The sequence below is a fragment of the Coregonus lavaretus genome (assembly GCF_964263955.1).
Source record: "Coregonus lavaretus genome assembly, chromosome: 4".
NCBI classification, from domain to species: Eukaryota; Metazoa; Chordata; class Actinopteri; order Salmoniformes; family Salmonidae; genus Coregonus; species Coregonus lavaretus.
In genome coordinates this window covers 22,299,423-22,322,921 of record NC_139991.1, presented here as the reverse complement: position 1 = coordinate 22,322,921, position 23,499 = coordinate 22,299,423, and the positions used below count along the sequence as shown (strand labels likewise).

The following is a 23,499-nucleotide window of genomic DNA, read 5'->3' as shown; positions in this document are numbered from 1 at the left end:
ATGGAGAAGGACAGTTCATGGCCAGATCAGAGGAAAGGAGATGATTGGTGACGATTCTGTAGAGGGCTACTCCGTGAATCAGCCTGTTGTGTAGCCACTGGAGATCTCCTTTACAATGCCTCAGCAGCTCTGGGCGCCAGAAAGCTCACCACACACAGTGCCTTAGCACTGCATTCCTCTACTGCATCTCCCATTCCTCTCAAGCTTCAGGTGACTCTTCAATTGATACATGGCCTACAGCACACTCAAGTTTACTCCAAGAACGTTTTCCAAAACGTTTCCCAAAACAACAACACAAAAAGTCACTGGGTGGGGCTACAGATTATCCTTTCTGGTTCATATGAAGCCTTAACTGATGGTGGTTTCAAGACAACAGGGAACTCGGAGTACCGAGTTAATGTGCTGGGGTACGAGGTAGTTGAGGTGATTGAGGTAATATGTACATGTAGGTAAAAGTGACTGGGCAATTAGGATATACAGTATAATAAACAGATTAGCAGCAGCGTGTGCAATAGAGTGTGATCCACCTCGGAGTTACAAGTCAGAAACTCGGGCATCATCCTAGAGCTCCAACTTCTCCGAAATGAAGATCACAGAGTTTCCCAGTCATAGCTCGTTTTGTTTCCGAATTCCTAGTTGTCTTGAACGCACCAAAAGCAGTACATTTCGGCCGGAATTGGAGGTCCTGGGCTGACGTGATTACACGTGCTTTGTGGTTGTTAGGCCAGTTGGACGTACTGCCAAATTCTCTGAAACGACGTTGGAGGCGGCTTATGGTAGAGAAATGAACATTAAATTCTCTGGCAACAGCTCTGGTGGACATTCCTGCAGTCAGCATGCCAAATGCACGCTCCCTTAAAACATGAGACATCTGTGGCATTGTGTTGTGTGACAAAACTGCACATTTTAGAGTGGCCTTTTAATGTCCCCAGCACAAAGTGCACCTGTGTAATGATAATGCTGTTTAATCAGCTTCTTGATATGCCACACCTGACAGGTGTATAGATTATCTTGTCAAAAGATAAATGGTCACTAACATCGATCTAAAGAAATATGTGCACAAAATTGGAGAGAACATTTATATTTTTGTTCAGTATAGTTTTGAGATGTGTGTTCAAATGTGTGCAACTTTGTGTGTACATCTGTGTGTTATATATGAGTGCCTGTGTATATGTGTGATTTGTGAGATGCCTTTGTGTGTACAAGTACTTTCCCTGTATGTGTCTGTATGTCCATGTGTGTGTCCGTGCCTGTGTGCGTGCGCTCATGCCAGCTTGTCCATGTACACAACCAGTCAAAAGTTTGGACACACCTACTCATTCAAGGGTTTTTCTATATTTTTACCGACTCCCCCCGTCTCAGCCTCCAGTATTTATGCTGCAATAGTCTATGTGCCGGGGGGCTAGGGTCAGTCTGCTATATCTGGCGTTATTCTTCCGTCTTATCCGGTGTCCTGTGTGAATTTAAGTATGCTCCCTCTAATTCGCTCTCTCTCCCGCTCCCTCTCTCCCTCCCATCCCGGAGGACCTGAGCCCTATGACCATGCCTCAGGACTACCTGGCCTGAAGACTCCTTGCTGTCCCCAGTCCACCTGGTCGTGCTGCTGCTCCAGTTTCCACTCCTCTGCCTTCGGCTATGGAACCCTGACCTGTTCACCAGATGTGCTACCTTGTCCCAGACCTACTGTTTTCAACTCTCTCTCTCTACCGCACCTGCTATTTCAACCTCTAAATGCCCGGCTCTGAAAAGCCAAGTGACATTCTGATGTTCTGACCTGTTGCAACCTCTACAACCACTGTGATTATTATTTGACCCTGCTGGTCATCTATGAACGTTTGAATATCTTGGAGAAAAATCTGGCCTTAATGGCCATGTACTGTTATAATCTCCACCCGGCACAGCCAGAAGAGAACTGGCCACCCCTCAGAGCCTGGTTCCTCTCTAGGTTTCTTCCTAGGTTTCTGCCTTTCTAGGGAGTTTTTGCTAGCCACCGTGCTTCTACATCTGCATTGCTTGCGGTTTGGGGTTTTAGGATGGGTTTCTGTATAGCACTTTGTGACATCTGCTGATGTAAAAGGGCTTTATAAATAAAATGTGATTGATTGATTGATGTAGTAACTAAAAAAGTGTTACACAAATCCAAATATTTTTTATATTTGAGATTCTGCAAATTGCCAACCTTTGCCTTGATGACAGCTTTGCACACTCTTGGCATTCTCTCAACAAGCTTCATGAGGAAGTCACCTGGAATGCATTTCAATTAACAGGTATGCCTTCTTAAAAGTTAATTTGTGGAATTTCTTTCCTTCTTAATGCATTTGAGCCAATCAGTTGTGTTGTGACAAGGTGGAGGGGGTGTATACAGAAGATAGCCCTATTTGGTTAAAGACCAAGTCCATATTATGGCAAGAACAGCTCAAATAGGCAAAGAGAAATGACAGTCCATCATTACTTTAAGACATGAAGGTCAGTCAGTACGGAACATTTTAATAACTTTGAAAGTTTCTTCAAGTGCAGTCGCAAAAACCATCAAGCGCTATGATGAAACTGGCTCTCATGAGGATCCCCACATGAATGGAAGACCCAGAGTTACCTCTGCTGCAGAGGATATGTTCATTAGAGTTACAAGCCTCAGAAATTGCAGCCCAAATAAATACTTCACAGAGTTCAGGTCACAGACACATCTCAACATCAACTGTTCAGAGGGGACTGTGTGAATCAGGCCTTCATGGTCGAATTGCTGCATAGAAACCACTACTTAAGGACACCAATAATAAGAAGAGACCTGCTTGGGCCAAGAAACACGAGCAATGGAAATTAGACCGGTGGAAATTTGTCCTTTGGTCTGATGAGGCCAAATTTGAGATTTTTGGTGGAGTGCCGCATCAGATGACCTGGCCTCCACAATTCCCCGACCTCAACCCAATTGAGATGGTTTGGGATGAGTCGGACAGCAGAGTGAAGGAGAAGCAGCCAACAAGTGCTCAGCATATGTGGGAACTCCTTCAAGACTGTTGGAAAAGCATTCCAGGTGAAGCTGGATGAGAGAATGCCAAAGCTGTCATCAAGGCAAAGGGTGGCTACTTGAAGAATCTCAAATAAAAAATGTATTTTTATTTGTTTAACACTTTTTTGGTTACTACATGATTCGATATGTGTTATTTCATAGTTTTGATGTTTTCACTATTATTCTACAATGTAGAAAATAGTTTAAAAAAAAGAAAAACCCTTGAATGAGTAGGTGTGTCCAAACCTTTGACTGGTACTGTAGGTGTGAATCTTGTTTTGGCCTAAAGATGGAGGGTGTGTGTGAGTGATATGCTGACTCACCTGTGTCTACCCAAGGGCCCTGCTACATCCCCAATGCCTTGCCCATTACCTTGTCAACAACAGGCATCGCCAGACATCTTTCAGGCTAAAAGGAGCCAACTGACTGTGTAGCCTTCCTACAGGCTCATACCCCTGTATCATACGGATCATAGAGATATTTTAACAAAGTAGAGTGCATTCGGAAAGTATTCAGACCCCTTGACTTTTTCCACATTTTGTTATGTTACAGCCTTATTCTAAAATTGATTAAATACATGTTTTTCCTCATCAATCTACATACAATACCCCATAATGACAAAGTGAAAACAGGTTTTTTGAAATTTTCACAAATGTATTAAAAATAAAAAACATAAATACCTTGTTTACATAAGTATTCAGACCCTTTGCTATGAGACTCAAAGTTGAGCTCAGGTGCATCCTGTTTCCATTGATCGTCTTTGAGATGTTTCTACAACTTGATTGGAGTCCACCTATGGTAAATACAATTGATTGGACTTGATTTGGAAAGGCACACAACTGTCTATATAACGTCCCACAGTTGACAGTGCATGTCAGAGCAAAAACCAAGCCATGAGGTCGAAGGAATTGTCCGTAGAGCTCCGAGACAGGATTGTGTCAATACACAGATCTGGGGAAGGGTTCCAAAAAATGTCTGCAACATTGAAGGTCCCAGGAACACTATGGCCTCCACCATTCTTAAATGGAAGAAGTTTGGAACCACCAAGACGCTTCCTAGAGCTGGCCGCCCGACCAAACTGAGCGATTGGGGGATAAAGGCCTTGTTCAGGGAGGTCACTATGACAGAGCTCCAGAGTTCCTCTGTGGAGATGGGAGAACCTTCCAGAAGGACAACCATCTCTGCAGCACTCCACCAATCAGGCCTTTATGGTAGATTGGCCAGACAGAAGCCAGACAGAAGCCACATGACAGCCCTCTTGGAGTTTGCCAAAAGGCACCTAAAGACTCTCAGACCATGAGAAACAAGATTCTCTGATCTGATGAAACCAAGATTGAACTCTTTGGCCTGAATGCCAAGCGTCACGTCTGGAGGAAACCTGGCACCATCCCTACGGTGAAGCATGGTGGTGGCAGCATCATGCTGTGGGGATGTTTTTCAGCGGCAGGGACTGGGAGACTAGTCATTATTGAGGGAAAGATGAACGGATCAACAGTACAGAGAGATCCTTGATGAAAACCTGCTCCAGAGCGATCAGGACCTCAGACTGTGGCGAAGGTTCACCTTCCAACAGGACAACATTTACATTTACATCATCACACAACGACTCTAAGCACACAGCCAAGCTAACGCAGGTGTGGCTTCGGGACAAGTCTCTGAATGTCCTTGAGAGGCCCAGCCAGAGCCCGGACTTGAACGCAATCTAACATCTCTAGAGAGACCTGAAAATAGCTATGCAGCGACACTCCCCATCCAACCTGACAGAGCTTGAGATGATTTGCAGAGAAGAATGGGAGAAACTCGCAAAATACAGGTGTGCCAAGCTTGTAGTGTCATACCCAAGAAGACTCGAGGCTGTAATTACTGACAAAGATGCTTCAACAAAGTACTGAGTAAAGTGTCTGAATACTTACGTAAATGTGATATTTAAGTATTATATTTTTAATACATTTGCAAAAAAAAATCTAAAAAACGTTTTTTGTTTTATTATGGGATATTGTGTGCAGATTGAGGGATTTTTTAAAACTTTTTTTTATCAATTTTAGAATAAGGCTGTAACGTAACAAAGTGGAAAAAGTCAACAGGTCTGAATACTTTCCGAATGCACTGTATATGGATACTATCCACTATTTAAATTGTACATTAAATGTACTCAGAAGTTCAAGTTAAAAACTCTACTTTTCATTCTTGTTAGGAGTGGAAATTATATTTTAAACACAACACTATAACGTCATTAAAGACATGGGCTGTGTCCCAAATGGCACCATAGGGTTCTGGACAAAAGTAGTGCATAATGTAGGTAGTAGGTTGCCATTTGGGACGCATTCACTGCCCTTCATTTGAAATAACCATGCATTCCACTGCCAAATGGGCAACTTTCTGGCCTCTCTCCCTTTTCTCTCTTCCGAACTGTGCTCCTGCACACTCTCCTCTTCCCCTCTTCTCCTTGTGCCTTCCAAACTTTGCCCTGCCAGCACAATCAAAATTCTCCCCCTCTCTGTTTCCTCATACCCCTCTTAAGTCTGCCATAACACAATCAAAGCATCCTCGGCGCTATCTGACTGCACCACTGCAAGGGCCAAGCTTCTCTTTATATTCTAGCATCGGGAACTTGGAGATTACATGTTTTTTATTACTGTTCTACCAACCTATAGAATAGAAAAAAGGGGCAATTTCTGCTCGGCAAGCAGTTTTCAGAGGTCCCCATGCAGAGCGGTACTCATTGTAAAGCAGTGGAGGCGTCTGATGGTCTGTCTGTATGTGATGAGCTAACTCAAAGCCATCTCCATCTCCAGTGCCTCTCTGGCCCTTGCACACACACTTTAGACGTGGTGCAGCCCCGGTTTTTCATTCCCTCTCTCAACTTCTTGGCCCTTTTGTCAAGCTGTGGAACTCTGGGGCTGAGTCCTAAATTGCATTCTATTGTCTTTATAGTGCACTAGGGACCATAGGACTCTGGTCAAAATTACAGCACTATATAAGAAAAATACTGCCATTTGGGCCACAGCCTTGATCTCGGTCTTTCTCTCTCCCACTTTTTATTTTATTTCTTTCACCTTTATTTAACCAGGTTCTCATTTATAACTGCGACCTGGCCAAGATAAAGCAAAGCAGTGTGATTAAACAACAACAACACAGAGTTACATATGGAATAAACAAAACGTACAGTCAATAACACAATAGAAAATCTATATACAGTGTGTGCAAATGTAGTAAGTTATGGAGGTAAGGCAATAAATAGGCCATAGTGCAAAATAATTACAATTATAATTTAGTATTAACACTGGAGTGATAGATGTGCAGAAGATGATGTGCAAATAGAGATACTGGGGTGAAAAATAAATAACAATGTAAATAACAATATGGGGATGAGGTAGTTGGGTGGGCTAATTACAGATGGGCTGTGTACAGGTGCAGTGATCGGTAAGCTGCTCTGACAACTGATGCTTAAAGATAGTGAGGGAGATAAGTGTCTCCAGCTTCAGAGATTTTTGCAGTTTGTTCCAGTCATTTACAGCAGAGAACTGGAAGGAATGGCGACCAAAGGAGGTGTTGGCTTTGGGGATGACCAGTGAGATATACCTGCTGGAACGCATACTACGGGTGGGTGTTGCTATGGTGACCAATGAGCTAAGATTAGGCGGGGATTTGCCTAGAAGTGATTTATAGATGACCTGGAGCCAGTGGGTTTGGCGACTAATATGTAGTGAGGGCCAGCCAACGAGAGCGTACAGGTCACAATGGTGGGTAGTATATGGGGCTTTGGTGACAAAACGGATGGCACTGTGATAGACTACATCCAATTTGCTGAGTAGAGTGTTGGAAGCTATTTTGTAAATGACATCGCCGAAGTCAAGGATCGGTAGGATAGTCAGTTTTACGAGGGCATGTTTAGCAGCATGAGTGAAGGAGGCTTTGTTGCGAAATAGGAAGCCGATTCTAGATTTAACTTTGGATTGGAGATGCTTAATGTGAGTCTGGAAGGAGAGTTTACGGTTTAACCAGACACCTAGGTATTTGTAGTTGTCCACATTTTCTAAGTCAGACCCGCCGAGAGTAGTGATTCTGGTCGGGCAGGCGGGTGTGAGCAGCGTTCGATTGAAGAGCATGCATTTAGTTTTACTAGCATTTAATAGCAGTTGGAGGCATTTTTTGGCATTGAAGCTCGTTTGGAGGTTTGTTAACACAGTGTCCAATGAAGGGCCAGATGTATACAAAATGGTGTCGTCTGCGTAGAGGTGGATCTGAGAGTCACCAGCAGCAATAGCGACATCATTGATATACACAGAGAATAGAGTCTGCCCAATAATTGAACCCTGTGGCACCCCCATAGAGACTGCCAGAGGTCCAGACAACAGGCCCTCCGAATTGACACATTGAACTCTATCTGAGAAGTAGTTGGTGAACCAGGCGATGCAGTCATTTGAGAAACCAAGGCTTTTTAGTCTGCCAAAAAGAATGCAGTGATTGACAGAGTCAAAAGCCTTGGCCAGGTCAATGAAGATAGCTGCACAGTACTGTCTATTATCGATCGCGGTTATTATATCGTTTAGGACCTTGAGCGTGGGGGGGACCTGAGCAACGTTTCTCTTTTGAAGGGAACATGCTGAGTTGATGTAGCTGTGTGATTCCTGGTGAAAAGGTACAACGGTGGATGAGGGAGTGTTTGGTATAAAAGACGAACTGGTTCTCTGAAAAAGACCCTCTTGGCACAGTTCCCGCTCAGCCCAGTCAAAACTGTTCGCTGCTCTGGCACCTCAATGGTGGAACAAGCTCCCTCACGACGCCAGGACAGCGGAGTCACTCACCACCTTCCGGAGACACTTGAAACCCCACCTCTTTAAGGAATACCTGGGATAGGATAAAGTAATCCTTCTACCCCCCCCCCTTACCCCACCCCCCAAAAAATAAAACATATTGTAAAGTGGTTATCCCACTGGCTATAGGGTGAATGCACCAATGTGTAAGTCGCTCTGGATAAGAGCGTCTGCTAAATGACGTAAATGTAAATGAATAGCGATGGCTTAGGGTCAGGCTAGGCGATAAATAGATGGAAAGTCGGTGGGGAAAAATAGTTTACTTACAGTACCTTATCTTCCCAGCTTGACACATTTTTTAAAGAGTACTTTCCCCATACTGAAAATTAAAATGTAACAAGGCCCCTAAGCTAACAGTAAAACAGACATGTTATGGTTGCCTGCCCCTGTAGCAGGCATGTGCACAGATAGGGGTCTACCTGTGCCAGAACACCTGCCCCTTTGCCCTCACACTTGGCAAATCCCCTTTTGGGTGTTTTTTTTTGTATACAGTTTTTGTCGTTGTTGTTCTGAACCCACTGCCCCCAAGTCATCAAGACATCGTAAAGTTCACCACCCCTACCCGTCTGATGGTCTGCCCTGTAGTGAGCTCACATCCGCCCGGTTGTGCCTTTTTCCCAGTATGCCCTGTATACAGGGACCAGTATCCAAACATGCATGGCTTGAAATGTGGTCACCAGTCGGGTGTGTGAAGCAAGCCACATAATTTAAGAGTACTGCCACAGCAGCATAACATTTTAAGAATAACCTACTACACCATGAGTAGCCCTATAATTTTGCCACAGAGAATCAATAGCTTCTTAAAAATCATTGCCTAACTATGGATTGTGTGTAGCCCAATATTAAGGCATAGGCTACAGTCGGGAACGCACAGCAAATCTGTCAGTGCCCAGCATGCAAGACTCTAATCTGTCTGCTGTAGGCTACCAAAATATTTTATCAACTTCCAAATAGGCTTATTGAGCGAACATTGTTTTACAGAGTAAAACAAGAGAGAGATAGGCTTTTGGCACGAGCGCATCACAAGTGAGCTGCACATTGTTGGGTGAGTCAGTGAAACTGGAAAGCTTTTTTAGGATTATAATTTCTGTACATATTGTACAATATGTGTGTATCCACACACCTAGGCCTAGGCCATGGATGGATTCAAGACAAAGTCATTTTTATTGATCTGAGAATCTCAGTTTGTCAGTGTCAAAGTAGCCAGTCATGTAAAATGACGTAGAATTGAATGGAATGCGTTTATAAAAGGCCACATTTTTCCCGGACCATTGGCTACAAAAAATTGTCCCCATGTGTGCAACTTCTGTACGTGCCTCTACTCTACTGCTCTATGCCACTATGCAAATGCCATGATACGCATGCAATACTTTATTATAAAGTTTTGAAAAATGATCTCATGCGTTCCGGTAGCTTACATCAGTAACAAAATTAAGGGGAAACATTTAAATGTCTTGGAATGGCCTAGTCAAAGCCCAGACCTCAATCCAATTGAGAATCTGTGGTATGACTTAAAAGATTGCTGTACACCAGCGGAATCCATCCAACTTGAAGGAGCTGGAGCAGTTTTGCCTTGAAGAATGGGCTAGTTTTCTGTTTTTTGGTCTTATTTCTTGTTTGTTTCACAAGAAAAATATTTTGCATCTTCAAAGTGGTAGACATGTTGTGTCAATCAAATTATACAAACCCCCCAAAAATCAATTTTAATTCCAGGTTGTAAGGCAACAAAATAGGAAAAATGCCAAGGGGGGGGGGGGGGGTGAATACTTTCGCAAGTCACTGTAGTTGTGCAGCGACGCTCCCCATCCAACCTGACAGAGCTTGAGAGGATCTGCAGAGAAGAATGTGAGAAACTAATACAGGTGTGCCAAGCTTGTAGGATCATACCCAAAAAGACTTGAGGCTGTAATCGCAACCAAAGGTGCTTCAACAAAGTACTGAGTAAAGTGTCTGAATACTTATGTAAGTGTGATATTTCATTATTATTATTTTTAATAAATTAGTGTGTAGATTGATGAAAACAAACAAACAATGTAATCCATTTTAGAATAAGGCTGTAACATAACAAAATGTGGAAAAAGTCAAGGGGTCTGAATACTTCCGAAGGCACTGTATAATGCGTTTGGATGTCGGAGGAAAGCAAAGTCTCAGAAAAACAGAGTATGTTGCAGAATATGATGTCCCTCTGGAAGGAGATCCTCGCGAATAAGATGTGGGCCCCCCCTGGCGAGAACAGAGGCTGTGGGATCTGCTTTATGACCAATAATAAGTGGTGCAATGGGGGAACATACAGGAACTTGGGATCTTATGCTCTCCCGACTTGGAATACTTGTTTTTTACCTTCCGAGACAGTTCTCAATGATTATCACCATGGCTGTGTACAAAAAAATGCTGTCAAGGATTTTCATTGGACCCTGAACGAACTGGAGACAGTGTACCCTGAGGCAGCATTCATTGTTGCGGGGGACTTTAACAAAATTAATTTGAGGACCGTGCTCCAGATTTACTACCAACACATTGACTGTCCACCTCACAGAAATTACACTGTTGACCACTGCTACACTGCTTTTTGGACACAGGTATAAGGCCCTCCCGTCCTCCTTTAGGCAAATTGGACCACGACTCCCTTTTGCTCCTCCTAACCTACAAACAAATACTCAAGAGGGAAGTTCCGGTGGTTAGGTCTGTACAACGATAGTCTGACCAATCAGAATCCATGCTCCAAGACTGTTTTGTTCATGTGGACTGGAATATGTTCCAGGTCGCCTCTGGAGATAACGTCAATGAATACTTCGACTCAGCTAACGGACTCATAAAAAATTTACCCGAATGAAAAAATGTGGATTGATGGCAGCCTTGTCAGGAAACTGAAGAAGAGAGATAATGGTTATTAACACAGCAAGGTGACAGGGGACAAGCGTATGGTAAACAGTACAAATACGACCTACGCAGATCAATCAAGGTGGCGAGACACAAAGTGGGGACAATTCAGCGGGTCGGACACGAGGCGTATGTGGTAGGGGCTTCTAGCAATCACAGATTACAAAAAGAAACCCAGTCGCGGACACCAACGCCACCCTACTGGACGAGCTAAACACCTGTTTCTCACTCTTTGAGCATAAATTCAAATCAAATTGTATTTGTCACATACACGTGTTTAGCAGATGTTATTGCGGGTGTAGCGAAATGCTTGTGCTTCTAACTCCGACAGTGCAGTAATATCTAACAAGTAATATCTAACAATTTCACAAAATATACCCAATACACAGAAATCTAGTAAGGAATGGAATTTAAGAATATATATATATATATATATATATATATATATATATATATATGGACAAGCAATGACAGAGCGGCATGGACTAAGATACAGTAGAATATTATAGAACAGAATACAGTATATACACATGAGATGAGTAGTGTAAGATATGTAAACATTATTAAAGTGACTAGTGTTCCATTTCTTAAAGTGGCCAGTGATTTCAATAGACAGCAGCAGCCTCTAACGTGCTAGTGATGGCTATTTAACAGTCTGATGGCCTTGAGATAGAAGCTGTTTTTCATTCTCTCGGTCCCAGCTTTGATGCATCTATACTGACCTCGCCTTCTGGATAATAGCGGGGTGAACAGGCAGTGGCTCGGGTGGTTGATGTCCTTGATGATCTTTTTGGCCTTCCTGTGACATCGGTTGCTCTAGGTGTCTTGGAAGACGGGTAGTTTGCCCCCGGTAATGCGTTCGGCAGACCGCACCACCCTCTGGAGAGCCCTGCGGTTGCGGGCAGTGCAGTTGCTGTACCAGGTGGTGATACAGCCCGACAGGATGCTCTCAATTGTGCATCTGTAAAAGTTTGTGAGGGTTTTAGGTGCCAAGACACATTTCTTCAGCCTCCTGAGGTTGAAGAGGCTCTGTTGCACCTTCTTCACCACACTGTCTGTGTGGGTGGACCATTTCAGTTTGTCAGTGATGTGTACGCCAAGGAACTTCAAGCTTTCCACCTTCTCCACTGCGGTCCCGTCGATGTGGATAGGGGGTGCACCCTCTGCTGTTTCCTGAAGTCCATGATCATCTCCTTTGTTTTGTTGATGTTGAGTGAGAGGGTATTTTCCTGGCACCACACTCCCAGGGCCCTCACCTCCTCCCTGTAGGCGGTCTCATCATTGTTGGTAAACAAGCCTACTACTGTTGTGTCGTCTGCAAACTTGATGATTGAGTTGGAGGCATGCTTGGCCACACAGTCATGGGTGAACAGGGAGTACAGGAGGGGGCTGAGCATGAAACCTTGTGGGGCCCCAGTGTTGAGGATCAGTTGTTGTTTCCTACCTTCACCACCTGGGGGTGGCCCGTCAGGAAGTCCAGGACCCAGTTGCACAGGGCGGGGTTCAGACCCAGGGCCTCGAGCTTAATGATGAGCTTGGAGGGTACTATGGTGTTGAATGCTGAGCTAAAGTCAATGAACAGCATTCTTACATAGGTATTCCTCTTGTCCAGATGGGATAGGGCAGTGTGCAGTGCAATGGCATTGTCTGTGGATCTATTGGGGTGGTATGCAAATTGAAGTGGGTCTAGGGTGTCAGGTAAGGTGGAGGTGATATGATCCTTAACTAGCCTCTCAAAGCACTTCAAGATGACAGAGGTGAGTGCTACGGGGCGATAGTCAAGTTCAGTTACCTTTGCTTTCTTGGGTACAGGAACAATGGTGGACATCTTGAAGCAAGTGGGGACAGCAGACTGGGATAGGGAGAAATTGAATAGGTCCGTAAACGCTCCAGCCAGCTGGTCTGCGCATGCTCTGAGGACGCGGCTAGGGATGCCGTCTGGGCCGGCAGCCTTGCAAGGGTTAACACTCTTAAATGTCTTACTCATGTCGGCCACGGAGAACAAGAGCCCACAGTCGGTGGCACTGTGTTATCCTCAAAGCGGACGAAGAAGGTGTTTAGCTTGTCCGGTAGCAAGACGTCAGTGTCCACGATGTGGCTGGTTTTCCCTTTGTAATCCGTGATTGTCTGTAGACCCTGCCACATACGTCTCATGTCTGAGCCATTTAATTGCAATTCCACTTTGTCTCTGTACTGATGTTTTGCCTGTTTGATTGCCTTACGGAGGGAATAATTACACTGCTTGTATTCAACCATATTCCCAGTCACCTTGCCGTGGTTAATTGCGCTGGTTCGCATTTTCAGTTTTGCGTGAATGCTGCCATCTAGCCACAGTTTTTGGTTTGGGTAGGTTTGAATAGTCACAGTGGGAACAACATCCCCTACACACTTCCTGATGAACTCAGTCACTGTGTCCGTGTATACGTCAATGTTATTCTCAGAGGCAACCAGGAACATATCCCAGTCTGCGTGATCAAAACAATCTTGAAGCATGGATTCTGATTGGTCTGACCAGTGTTGAATAGACCTTAGCACTTCCTGTATGAGTTTCTGCCTAAGGAAGGGAGGAGCAAAATTAAATCGTAATCTGATTTGCCGAAGGGAGAGCGGGGGAGGGCCTTGTAGCCAGTAACAATGGTCGAGAGTTTTTGTAGCGTGAGTACTACAGGGAATGTGTTGATAGAACTTCGGTAGCGTTTTCCTCAAATTTGCTTTGTTAAAATCCCCAGCTACAATAAATGCGGCCTCAGGATATGTGGTTTCCAGTTTGCACAAAGTCCAGTGTAGTTCCTTGAGGGCCGTCGTGGTATCGGCTTGAGGGGGAATATACACGGCTGTTACTATAACTGAAGATAATTATCTTGGGAGGAAATATGGTTGACATTTGATCGTGAGATATTCTAGGTCAGGTGAACAAAAGGACTTGAGTTCCTGTAAATTATCACAATCACACCATGAGTAGTTAATCATGAAACATACACCACTGCCTTTCTTCTTCCTGGAGAGTTCTTTATTCCTCTCTGCTCTACTTACTGAGAACCCGGCTGGCTGTATGGACGGGGACAGTATATCCGGAGAGTGGCATGATTCCGTGAAACAGAGTATGTTACAATCTAACTGACATCTCTCTATTTCTTTGTCAATGAGTATTGCTGCAAACAACTGACTAGGTCTCTTGTCTGTACTGTCCTTTACTGTGTTTACAGTCTCTGTAGTAACACTCAAAATCTCCTCATATCTCTCATCTGTCTCAGTCACGTTATGCAATGATTTGCCTTTCCCTTGCTTTGACATGCACAACAAAATGATTGTCCAGCCCACACTTTTTACACTGCTTTCCAAAAGCTGGGCATTTATTTATATTCCTCTCATGTGTTTTCATACAGAATATGCCTGAGATTTCATATTTGTCCTTTTCTTTGTTCGCTCTATGTTTCATTGCATGTACTTCCTTAACTGTATTACCTTTAAAAAATGTACTGTTCTCACGTGACCACTCAGCAGCTCTACATATCCCCATATTTGAATATTTGTCTAATGTCAGGTTATGCTCTCTTAGCAGTCTCTCACTAAAAAGGGAGTTGACAACTGTGTGTTACTGAGACAGCTGCCACACAAATAAAATCTGTGGGATTAGACTAAGACGTACGAACAGGTGTTCCTCAAGATCAAAGACACCATTGACAAAGCACCAGTACTGAAGTACTATGACCCTGAAGATGAACTGACACTACAGTTAACACTTTTTGGCTTGCCTAGATACAGTGAGGGAAAAAGGTATTTGATACCCTGCTGATTTTCTATGTTTGCCCACTGACAAAGAAATGATCAGTCTATAATTTTAATGGTAGGTTTATTTGAACAGTGAGAGACAGAATAACAACAACAAAATCTAGAAAAACGCATGTCAAAAATGTTATAAATTGATTTGCATTTTAATGAGGGAAATAAGTATTTGACCCCCTCTCAATCAGAAAGATTTCTGGCTCCCAGGTGTCTTTTATAAAGTTAAGGAGCTGAGATTAGGAGCACACTCTTAAAGGGAGTGCTCCTAATCTCAGTTTGTTACCTGTATAAAGACACCTGTCCACAGAAGAAATCAATCAGATTCCAAACTCTCCACCATGGCCAAGACCAAAGAGCTCTCCAAGGAGGTCAGGGACACGATTGCAGACCTAAAGAAGGCTACAAGACCATCACCAAGCAGCTTGGTGAGAAGGTGACAACAGAACTGTCAATCTCCCTCGGCCTGGGGCTCCATGCAAGATCTCACCTCGTGGAGTTGCAATGATCATGAGAACGGTGAGGAATCAGCCCAGAACTACATGGGAGGATCTTGTCAATGATCTCAAGGCAGCTGGGACCATAGTCACCAAGATAACAATTGGTAACACACTACGCCGTGAAGGACTGAAATCCTGCAGCGCCCGCATGGTCCCACTGCTCAAGAAAGCACATACACAGGCCCGTCTGAAGTTTGCCAATGAACATCTGAATGATTCAGAGGAGAACTGGGTGAAAGTGTTGTGGTCAGATGAGACCAAAATCGAGCTCTTTGGCATCAACTCAACTCGGCGTGTTTGGAGGAGGAGGAATGCTGCCTATGACCCCAAGAACACCATCCCCACCGTCAGACATGGAGGTGGAAACATTATGCTTTGGGGATGTTTTTCTGCTAAGGGGACAGGACAACTTCACCGCATTAAAGGGACGATGGACGGGGCCATGTACCGTCAAATCTTGGGTGAGAACCTCCTTCCCTCAGCCAGGACATTGAAAATGGGTCGTGGATGGGTATTCCAGCATGACAATGACCCAAAACACACGGCCAAGGCAACAAAGGAGTGGCTCAAGAAGTAGCACGTTAAGGTCCTGGAGTGGCCTAGCCAGTCTCCAGACCTTAATCCCATAGAAAATCTGTGGAGGGAGCTTAAGGTTCAAGTTGCCAAACGTCAGCCTCGAAACCTTAATGACTTGGAGAAGTTCTGCAAAGAGGAGTGGGACAAAATCCCTCCTGAGATGTGTGCAAACCTGGTGGCCAACTACAAGAAACATCTGACCTCTGTGATTGCCAACAAGGGTTTTGCCACCAAGTACTAAGTCATGTTTTGCAGAGGGGTCAAATACTTATTTCCCTCATTAAAATGAAAATCAATTTATAACATTTTTGACATGCGTTTTTCTGGACTTTGTTGTTGTTATTCTGTCTCTCACTGTTCAAATAAACCTACCATAAAAATTATAGACTGATCATGTCTTTATCAGTGGGCAAACATAGAAAATCAGCAGGGGATCAAAAACTTTTTTCCCTTACTGTAGATACACACGGCGAGGCGTGGCTTAACGTGACAACGCCCCTGAGTAGGGTACAGCCGTAGGGTACTCCAGTTACTCCCATGTAATTAGCCTAACTTTAGTGTCATCTTAAGCAAACTACTGACACTTTTGTGTCATTTCAATAAACGTTTTCAGCAGCCTCACTTATTAACATACTTGGCTTTCACAACAACAAATTATTTTCATGATACTGTAACGACCCGGTATTGTGTTCTGTGTTCGTGGGTGTGTTATCGTTCTCATGGGTGCTAGCAGGGGTTAAATATGCCAGGACAGATGGAAAAGTTGGGGGGGTATGATGGGTAATCCCGCAGGGTTTTGGAATGCTTTAATAGGGGTTACGGTCTCATCTCTCTCTCTTCTGTTCGGGACCCTTAACTTGACATGTTATATTTGTGTACGTTCGAGGTTTAGCGGCGTGGGCTGTGGCCTGAACAATAGCCCATTCAGGAATAAACCTGTGTTCTGCCTGTACACCTGGTGCCCGTCTCTCTTTTACTTTATGACCCAGCTGGGTCATTACAATACTTATTCTGCCACTCTAATTTGTTACCCAACCTGCTAACACTGACAGTAAAGCTAGTAAAGCTGTTGCATTTTACATTTGTCACTGTTTGTTTACAGCTAGCTTTTTCACCGGTTACAGAGCTGACGTTAGCTGGCTGGTTAGTGAGCGAAGTTAATCTCGATCTACAGTAATTTGCTTGTCTTAGATATGTCACGTAACTACTTCCAGTATTTGCCTGCCCTTGAATGGTCTAGGTATTTAGATGATTATTTTTGGCTTTCTTATATATCCTTTTAACTTGCCGGAGACCAGATGGGGAGTCAACCCTACCAAATGGCCCAAAGTAGCCTATGGCGATATCTACACCTATTTGATGGAATCTCTAGGTTTGCATAAATATCCAAATGCATAATAATATTATAGATGTTATTTGGATTGATACTGCTCACTAGTCCTTACTACAAGCTGACTACAGCAAGCTTTACGCAATACACATAGCTTGTTAGATACAAACAAGTGTTAGCGACTTACCAGTGATGAACCGCTTCGAACACTGGATGTATCGAATAACCGGAGCCCACAGCTTTCCATCATCATCGCGGCGTAATATAGGCTGAAATCATGTGGTTCGTCTAACCTGGTCCTTCTTCTTCTTTTCTTCTATGATATCATGGCGGTCCGCAAACAAACATTTAAATTGCATGCCGCCACCTACTGTGCTGGAATGTACGATCAATCATGTTCTGCCCAATTCTGTACTACCATGAAAATACAATTCAAAACCAAATTAATCCTTAACTTCTACCACACCCTCCCCCCAAAAAATTCCCCTCCACAACCCCATTAAACTTTAACTAAAGTATATCATGCTGAAACACTCCACCCTTAGGATTGTTCAGCATGTCAACAACCATTTCAACAGTAACATCTGTTACCCCCAATATCGTTTTTACCGTTTCCACAATAACCATCAACCTGGCATTTCTGCTTTCCACAACCCGAGTCTTATTGATAACCTTTCCAATAAAAGCTATGAAGTCAACTTTATTAATTATCAAAGTGCACATTCATGAGCACAAGATTTCTCAACAGGCCTCGAAACCATGCCAGGACCATCAGAAGCACCAGCCCCGACAGTAGGTCCACTTACTACAGGTACATCCATGTAAGCTCCATCAGTCCGCACTGTAGTTCTACCAATCTGTTTTACGGCCTCTGCATATGATACATCATGACTGATTTTTTTATTTCTTTTATTTCACCTTTATTTAACCAGGTAAGGCAGTTGAGATCAAGTTCTCATTTACAACTGCGACCTGGCCAAGATAAAGCAAAGCAGTGCGATTAAAACAACAACAACACAGAGTTACATATGGAATAAACAAAATGTACAGTCAATAACACAATAGAAAATCTATATACAGTGTGTGCAAATGTAGTAAGTTATGGAGGTAAGGCAATAAATAGGCCATAGTGCAAAATAATTACAATTTAGTATTAACACTGGAGTGATAGATGTGCAGAAGATGATGTGCAAATAGAGATACTGGGGTGCAAATTAGCAAAATATATAACAATGTAAATTACAATATGGGGATGTGGTAGTTGGGTGGGCTAATTTCAGATGGGCTGTGTACAGGTGCAGTGATCGGCAAGCTGCTCTGACAACTGATGCTTAAAATTAGTGAGGGAGATAAGTGTCTCCAGCTTCAGACATTTTTGCAGTTCGTTCCAGTCATTTGCAGCAGAGAACTGGAAGGAATGGCGACGACTAGTGAGATATACCTGCTGGAATGCATACTACGGGTGGGTGTTGCTCTGGTGACCAATGAGCTAAGATAAGGCAGGGATTTGCCTAGAAGTGATTTATAGATGACCTGGAGCCATTGGGTTTGGCGACTAATATGTAGTGAGGGCCAGCCAACGAGAGTGTACAGGTCACAATGGTGGGTAGTATATGGGGCTTTGGTGACAAAACGGATGGCACTGTGATAGACTACATCCAATTTGCTGAGTAGAGTGTTGGAAGCTATTTTGTAAATGACATCGCCGAAGTCAAGGATCGGTAGGATAGTCAGTTGTACAAGGGCATGTTTAGCAGCATGAGTGAAGGAGGCTTTGTTGCGAAATAGGAAGCCGATTCTAGATTTTACTCTGGATTGGAGATGCTTAATGTGAGTCTGGAAGGAGAGTTTACGGTCTAACCAGACACCTAGGTATTTGTAGTTGTCCACATATTCTAAGTCAGACCCGCCGAGAGTAGTGATTCTAGTCGGGCGGGCGGGTGCAAGCAGCGTTTGATTGAAGAGCATGCATTTAGTTTTACTAGCGTTTAAGAGCAGTTGGAGGCCACGGAAGTAGTGTTGTATGGCATTGAAGCTTGTTTGGAGGTTTGTTAACACAGTGTCCAATGGGGCACTGTATACAAAATGGTGTCGTCTGCGTAGAGGTGGATCTGAGAGTCACCAGCAGCAAGAGCGACATCATTGATATACACCGAGAATAGAGTCGGCCTGAGAATTGAACCCTGTGGCACCCCCATAGAGACTGCCAGAGGTCCAGACAACAGGCCCTCCGATTTGACACATTGAGCTCTATCTGAGAAGTAGTTGGTGAACTAGGCAAGGCAGACATTTGAGAAACCAAGGCTATTTAGTCTGCCAATAAGAATGCGGTGATTGACAGAGTCAAAAGCCTTGGCCAGGTCAATGAAGACGGCTGCACAGTACTGTCTTTTATCGATCGCGGTTAGTATATCGTTTAGGACCTTGAGCGTGGCTGAGGTGCACCCATGACCAGCTCGGAAACCAGATTGCATAGCGGAGAAGGTACGGTGGGATTTGAAATGGTCGGTGATCTGTTTGTTAACTTGGATTTCAAATACTTTCAAAAGGCAGGGCAGGATGGATATATGTTTGTAACAGTTTGGATCTAGAGTGTCACCCCCTTTGAAGAGGGGGATGACCGCGGCAGCTTTCCAATCTCTGGGGATCTCAGACGATACGAAAGAGAGGTTGAACAGGCTAGTAATAGGGGTTGCGACAATTTCGGTGGCTAATTTTAGAAAGAAAGGGTCCAGATTGTCTAGCCCAGCTGTTTTGTAGGGGTCCTATATCTCTGATCCTCTCTAGCCTCTCTCTGTACCTGGCATCCACCAAATGCTGCACTGTGTTCTCCCCCACAATTACAGCACTTAACCTTCATATTGCTTCCACATTCACCTTAATCATGTGCCCCTCCACACTTGGCACATCTTTTCTTTCCTTTACACTGAGCAGCTACATGTCCCATTCTTTGGCATTTAAAACACTGCAGTGCATATGGGACAAATTCTCTAATATTGAAACTAAGGAATCCTATCATCTGTGGACATAGATATTGGGACCCCAGTGATGACTCCCCTCAATCTAGCATAAGCACCAGGGACATGGCTTTTAATCTTATTGCCATTAAGCTTTTCCATTTTCAGAATTGTCTCTTGCTGTGCCTGGCTACCACACAATATTAACAATCTACCATTTCCAATGAACCGAGCTAATTTCACTTCACCTACCTCTTTCTCTATGGCATTAGTTAGTCGGATAGGTTGTAAGTGAGGTCCCGTGGTCTCATCAAACACTATCACCACTTTACACTCCAACACATCATTACTCTTGCTTCCTACCTTGGCCCTCTTTATGCTTTCTTTACTAGATGCTCCACTGCTTTCTGTATCATGATCCCTCTTCTTCCTATGTCTTTCCACTACTGACCATTCCGGTCAACCTGGTCCTTGGGCAGTTGATAAAACTTAATTTGGTGTTCTTTTCTCCTGCTCTTGTTCAAACAAAACGTTACACAACAGCTTTTCGCCATCTTAAAAGTAGGGTTAGTTGAAGAAAGTCAGTTGGAATCGGCTCTTTGGCTGATAATCATGACGTACATTCCATGCGATAATCTGTTCATGCAAATAATTTGACGTTTAGAGAGTGTTTTTAGGTAATTTGTTGATTAAGACGACATGGAAGTATGTTATAAAAGGACCTGAGAAGATCTGGGTCAACTACCACCCTGCTTCGTTCTAGTATATTTTCTCCTCCCAGAATGTAATTGAGTATCTGCCCCGAGATTTACGTTCTGGGTTTCAGAGATAACATATTTTATGAGGTCGTAGTCAGGTTGTATACTGGTTGTATAAGGACGTTTTGCTAACATCTGTGTTGCAACCAGATAACCAAAATATGATATCTTTCCCAAGACATATTGAAAGCGAAAAATGTGTCTATACCTGGTTGTACTGGACCAGTTGGTTGTAATCTGGTTATATGATGTCTTCTCAGACAGAATTAAGACATCACATGCCAAATTTTGCCCACTGGCCTTGTGTATGAATGTACTGTGTGTGCTTACGTATGTGCATTTGCGTGTGTGGTGGAGTCTGGGGATTGGAAACGGGAAGCTGGGGGTTGTTTCAAGGGGCCAGTGTGCAGCAGTTTTTGAGGAAAAATAAATGTCACGGCTGGCTGGCTACAGTTTCCTGGGTGCTGGCTGTGGCCGCCTGGCTCTTAATTTAGCGTGGCTGATCAGAGCCTGAGTGACAGTGTGGGGAGGGCAGGAGCTGTAGGAGGTTCAGAGGGTAAGGAGATTTCTGGGCCTGGGTCATTACGCCCCATTGAAGGTTTATGGTGCTGCTCCTCCCTGTGTGTGCAATGCTGGACAGGATTAGAGACAGACGGCTTTAGAGACACACTCCCACACTCCTCCTCTCATTCTCCTCTGGTAGCTCACTCTCTCTTCTGCTTTACCTCTGCACCTCTCCTGCTGTCCTTTTGTAATTCTCTCCTTCTAGTTGTCTTCTTCTTCAGACAGGCAGCAGACTCTTTTCTGTTTTCTTTGGTTCTCTTCTCTTCTCTCCTCTTCTCTCCTGTTCTCTCCAGTTCTTTTCTCTTCTTTACTCTTCTCCTGTCAGTCGAACCTCAAATGTCTTTTTAGATTATTATTTTGCTGTGTGCGTTATTATCTGGCTTGTTTTCATTCTTGATTTTTGTATTAAAGACTTTATTCACATGTTTTAATGCAGGCATTATGATAACAAACAGCTCCAAGATGCCAATTATCCCTATTTCATGTAAATAGGGGATAGTATCCATATACTGTGCATTCGGAAAGTATTCAGACCCCTTGACTTTTTCTACTTTGTTACGTTACAGCCTTATTATAAAATGTTTTTCCTCATCAATCTACACACAATACCCCATAACAAAACAAAAACAGGTTTTTAGATTTTTTTTTGCAAATGTATCCCATTCTTCATCTTATGCTCTGTCAGGATGGATGGGGAGTGTCGCTGCACAGCTATTTTCAGGTCTCTCTAGAGATGTTAGATATGGTTCAAGTCCGGGCTCTGGCTGGTCCACTCAAGGACATTCAGAGACTTGTCCCGAAGCCACTCCTGCGTTAGCTTGCCTGTGTGCTTAGAGTCGTTGTCCTGTTGGAAGGTCAACCTTCTGAGGTCCTGAGCGCTCTGGAGCAGGTTTTTATCAAGGATCTCTCTGTACTTTGATCCGTTCATCTTTCCCTCGATAATGACTAGTCTCCCAGTCACTGCCGCTGAAAAACATCCCCACAGCATGATGCTGCCACCACCATGCTTCAACGTAGGGATGGTGCCAGGTTTCCTCCAGACGTGACGCTTGGCATTCAGGCCAAAGAGTTCAATCTTGGTTTCATCAGACCAGAAAATCTTGTTTCTCATGGTCTGAGAGTCTTTAGGTGCCTTTTGGCAAACTCCAAGCGGGCTGTTATGTGCCTTTTACTGAGGAATGGCTTCCGTCTGGCCACTCTACCATAAAGGCCTTATTGGTGGATTGCTGCAGAGATGGTTGTCCTTCTGGAAGGTTCTCCCATCTCCACAGAGGAACTCTGGAGCTCTGTCATAGTGACCTCCCTGACCAAGGCCCTTCTCCCCCAATTGCTCAGTTTGGCCGGGCGGCCAGCTCTAGGAAGCGTCTTGGTGGTTCCAAACTTCTTCCATTTAAGAATGGTGGAGGCCATAGTGTTCCTGGGGACCTTCAATATTGCAGACATTTTTTGGAACCCTTCCCCAGATCTGTGCCTTGACACAATCCTGTCTCGGAGCTCTACGGACAATTCCTTCGACCTCATGGCTAGGTTTTTGCTCTGACATGCATTGTCAACTGTGGGACATTATATAGACAGGTGTGTGCCTTTCCAAATAATGTCCAATGCCAAGAGTGTGCTAAGCTGTCATCAAGGCAAAGGGTGGCTATTTGAAGAATCTCAAATATAAAATATATGTTGATTTGTTTAACACTTTTCTGCTTACCACATGATTCCATATGTGTTATTTCATAGTTTTGATGTCTTCACTATTATTCTACAATTTAGAAAATAGTAAAAATAAAGAAAAAATGTTGACCAATAGTGTATGTATGTTGAATATTAACACACCACATTCCCCAATTGCATCACCTCATAGCCCCAAGCTAAATCCTTCTCCATATTGCTCAGGGGCTGTAAGCGCTTCGGTGATCTCTGAACTCTACCTGTAACCTTTGCCCTCTCCTCCCCTGCAGTTACTTTGAGCTGGAGAGCAGTGGGCTGAGGGAGGAGATCCGCTACCACTACCGCTACAAAGGCAAGCCTCGCTCAGAGTCCTTCCCCTACCGACTAGCCGACGGCCAGTGGCACAAGATAGCCCTCTCCATCAGCGCTACACACCTATTACTGCATGTCGACTGCAACAGGTAAAAGACACACAGGCGTAAACATATGTACGCGCATGCACGCACACCTATTGGGTAACATACAATCTAGCCCACTCCATTAGTGCTACAAGTACATTCCATGCTACCTACAAGTACAAGCAATAATACAGACTGAAAGTCAGACAATGGAAGCATCAGCTTCAACCTCAGCGGTGAAGATGTGTTTCTATAACTGACAACACT

At 43.9% G+C, this 23,499-nt stretch overlaps 1 protein-coding gene across 1 annotated transcript in view; it reads left to right on the top strand.

The window, feature by feature from the left end:
• The window catches only part of LOC311128219 (protein kinase C-binding protein NELL1-like), a gene marked incomplete at both ends in the record, with an annotated part of 560,800 nt that overhangs the window by 130,617 nt on the left and 406,684 nt on the right, over positions 1-23,499 (top strand). Inside the window, one exon of the mRNA XM_084160253.1 lies at positions 23,125-23,295. Within this exon, the coding sequence (XP_084016379.1) occupies positions 23,125-23,295 (171 nt within the window). The remainder of the gene's footprint in view (positions 1-23,124; positions 23,296-23,499) is intronic.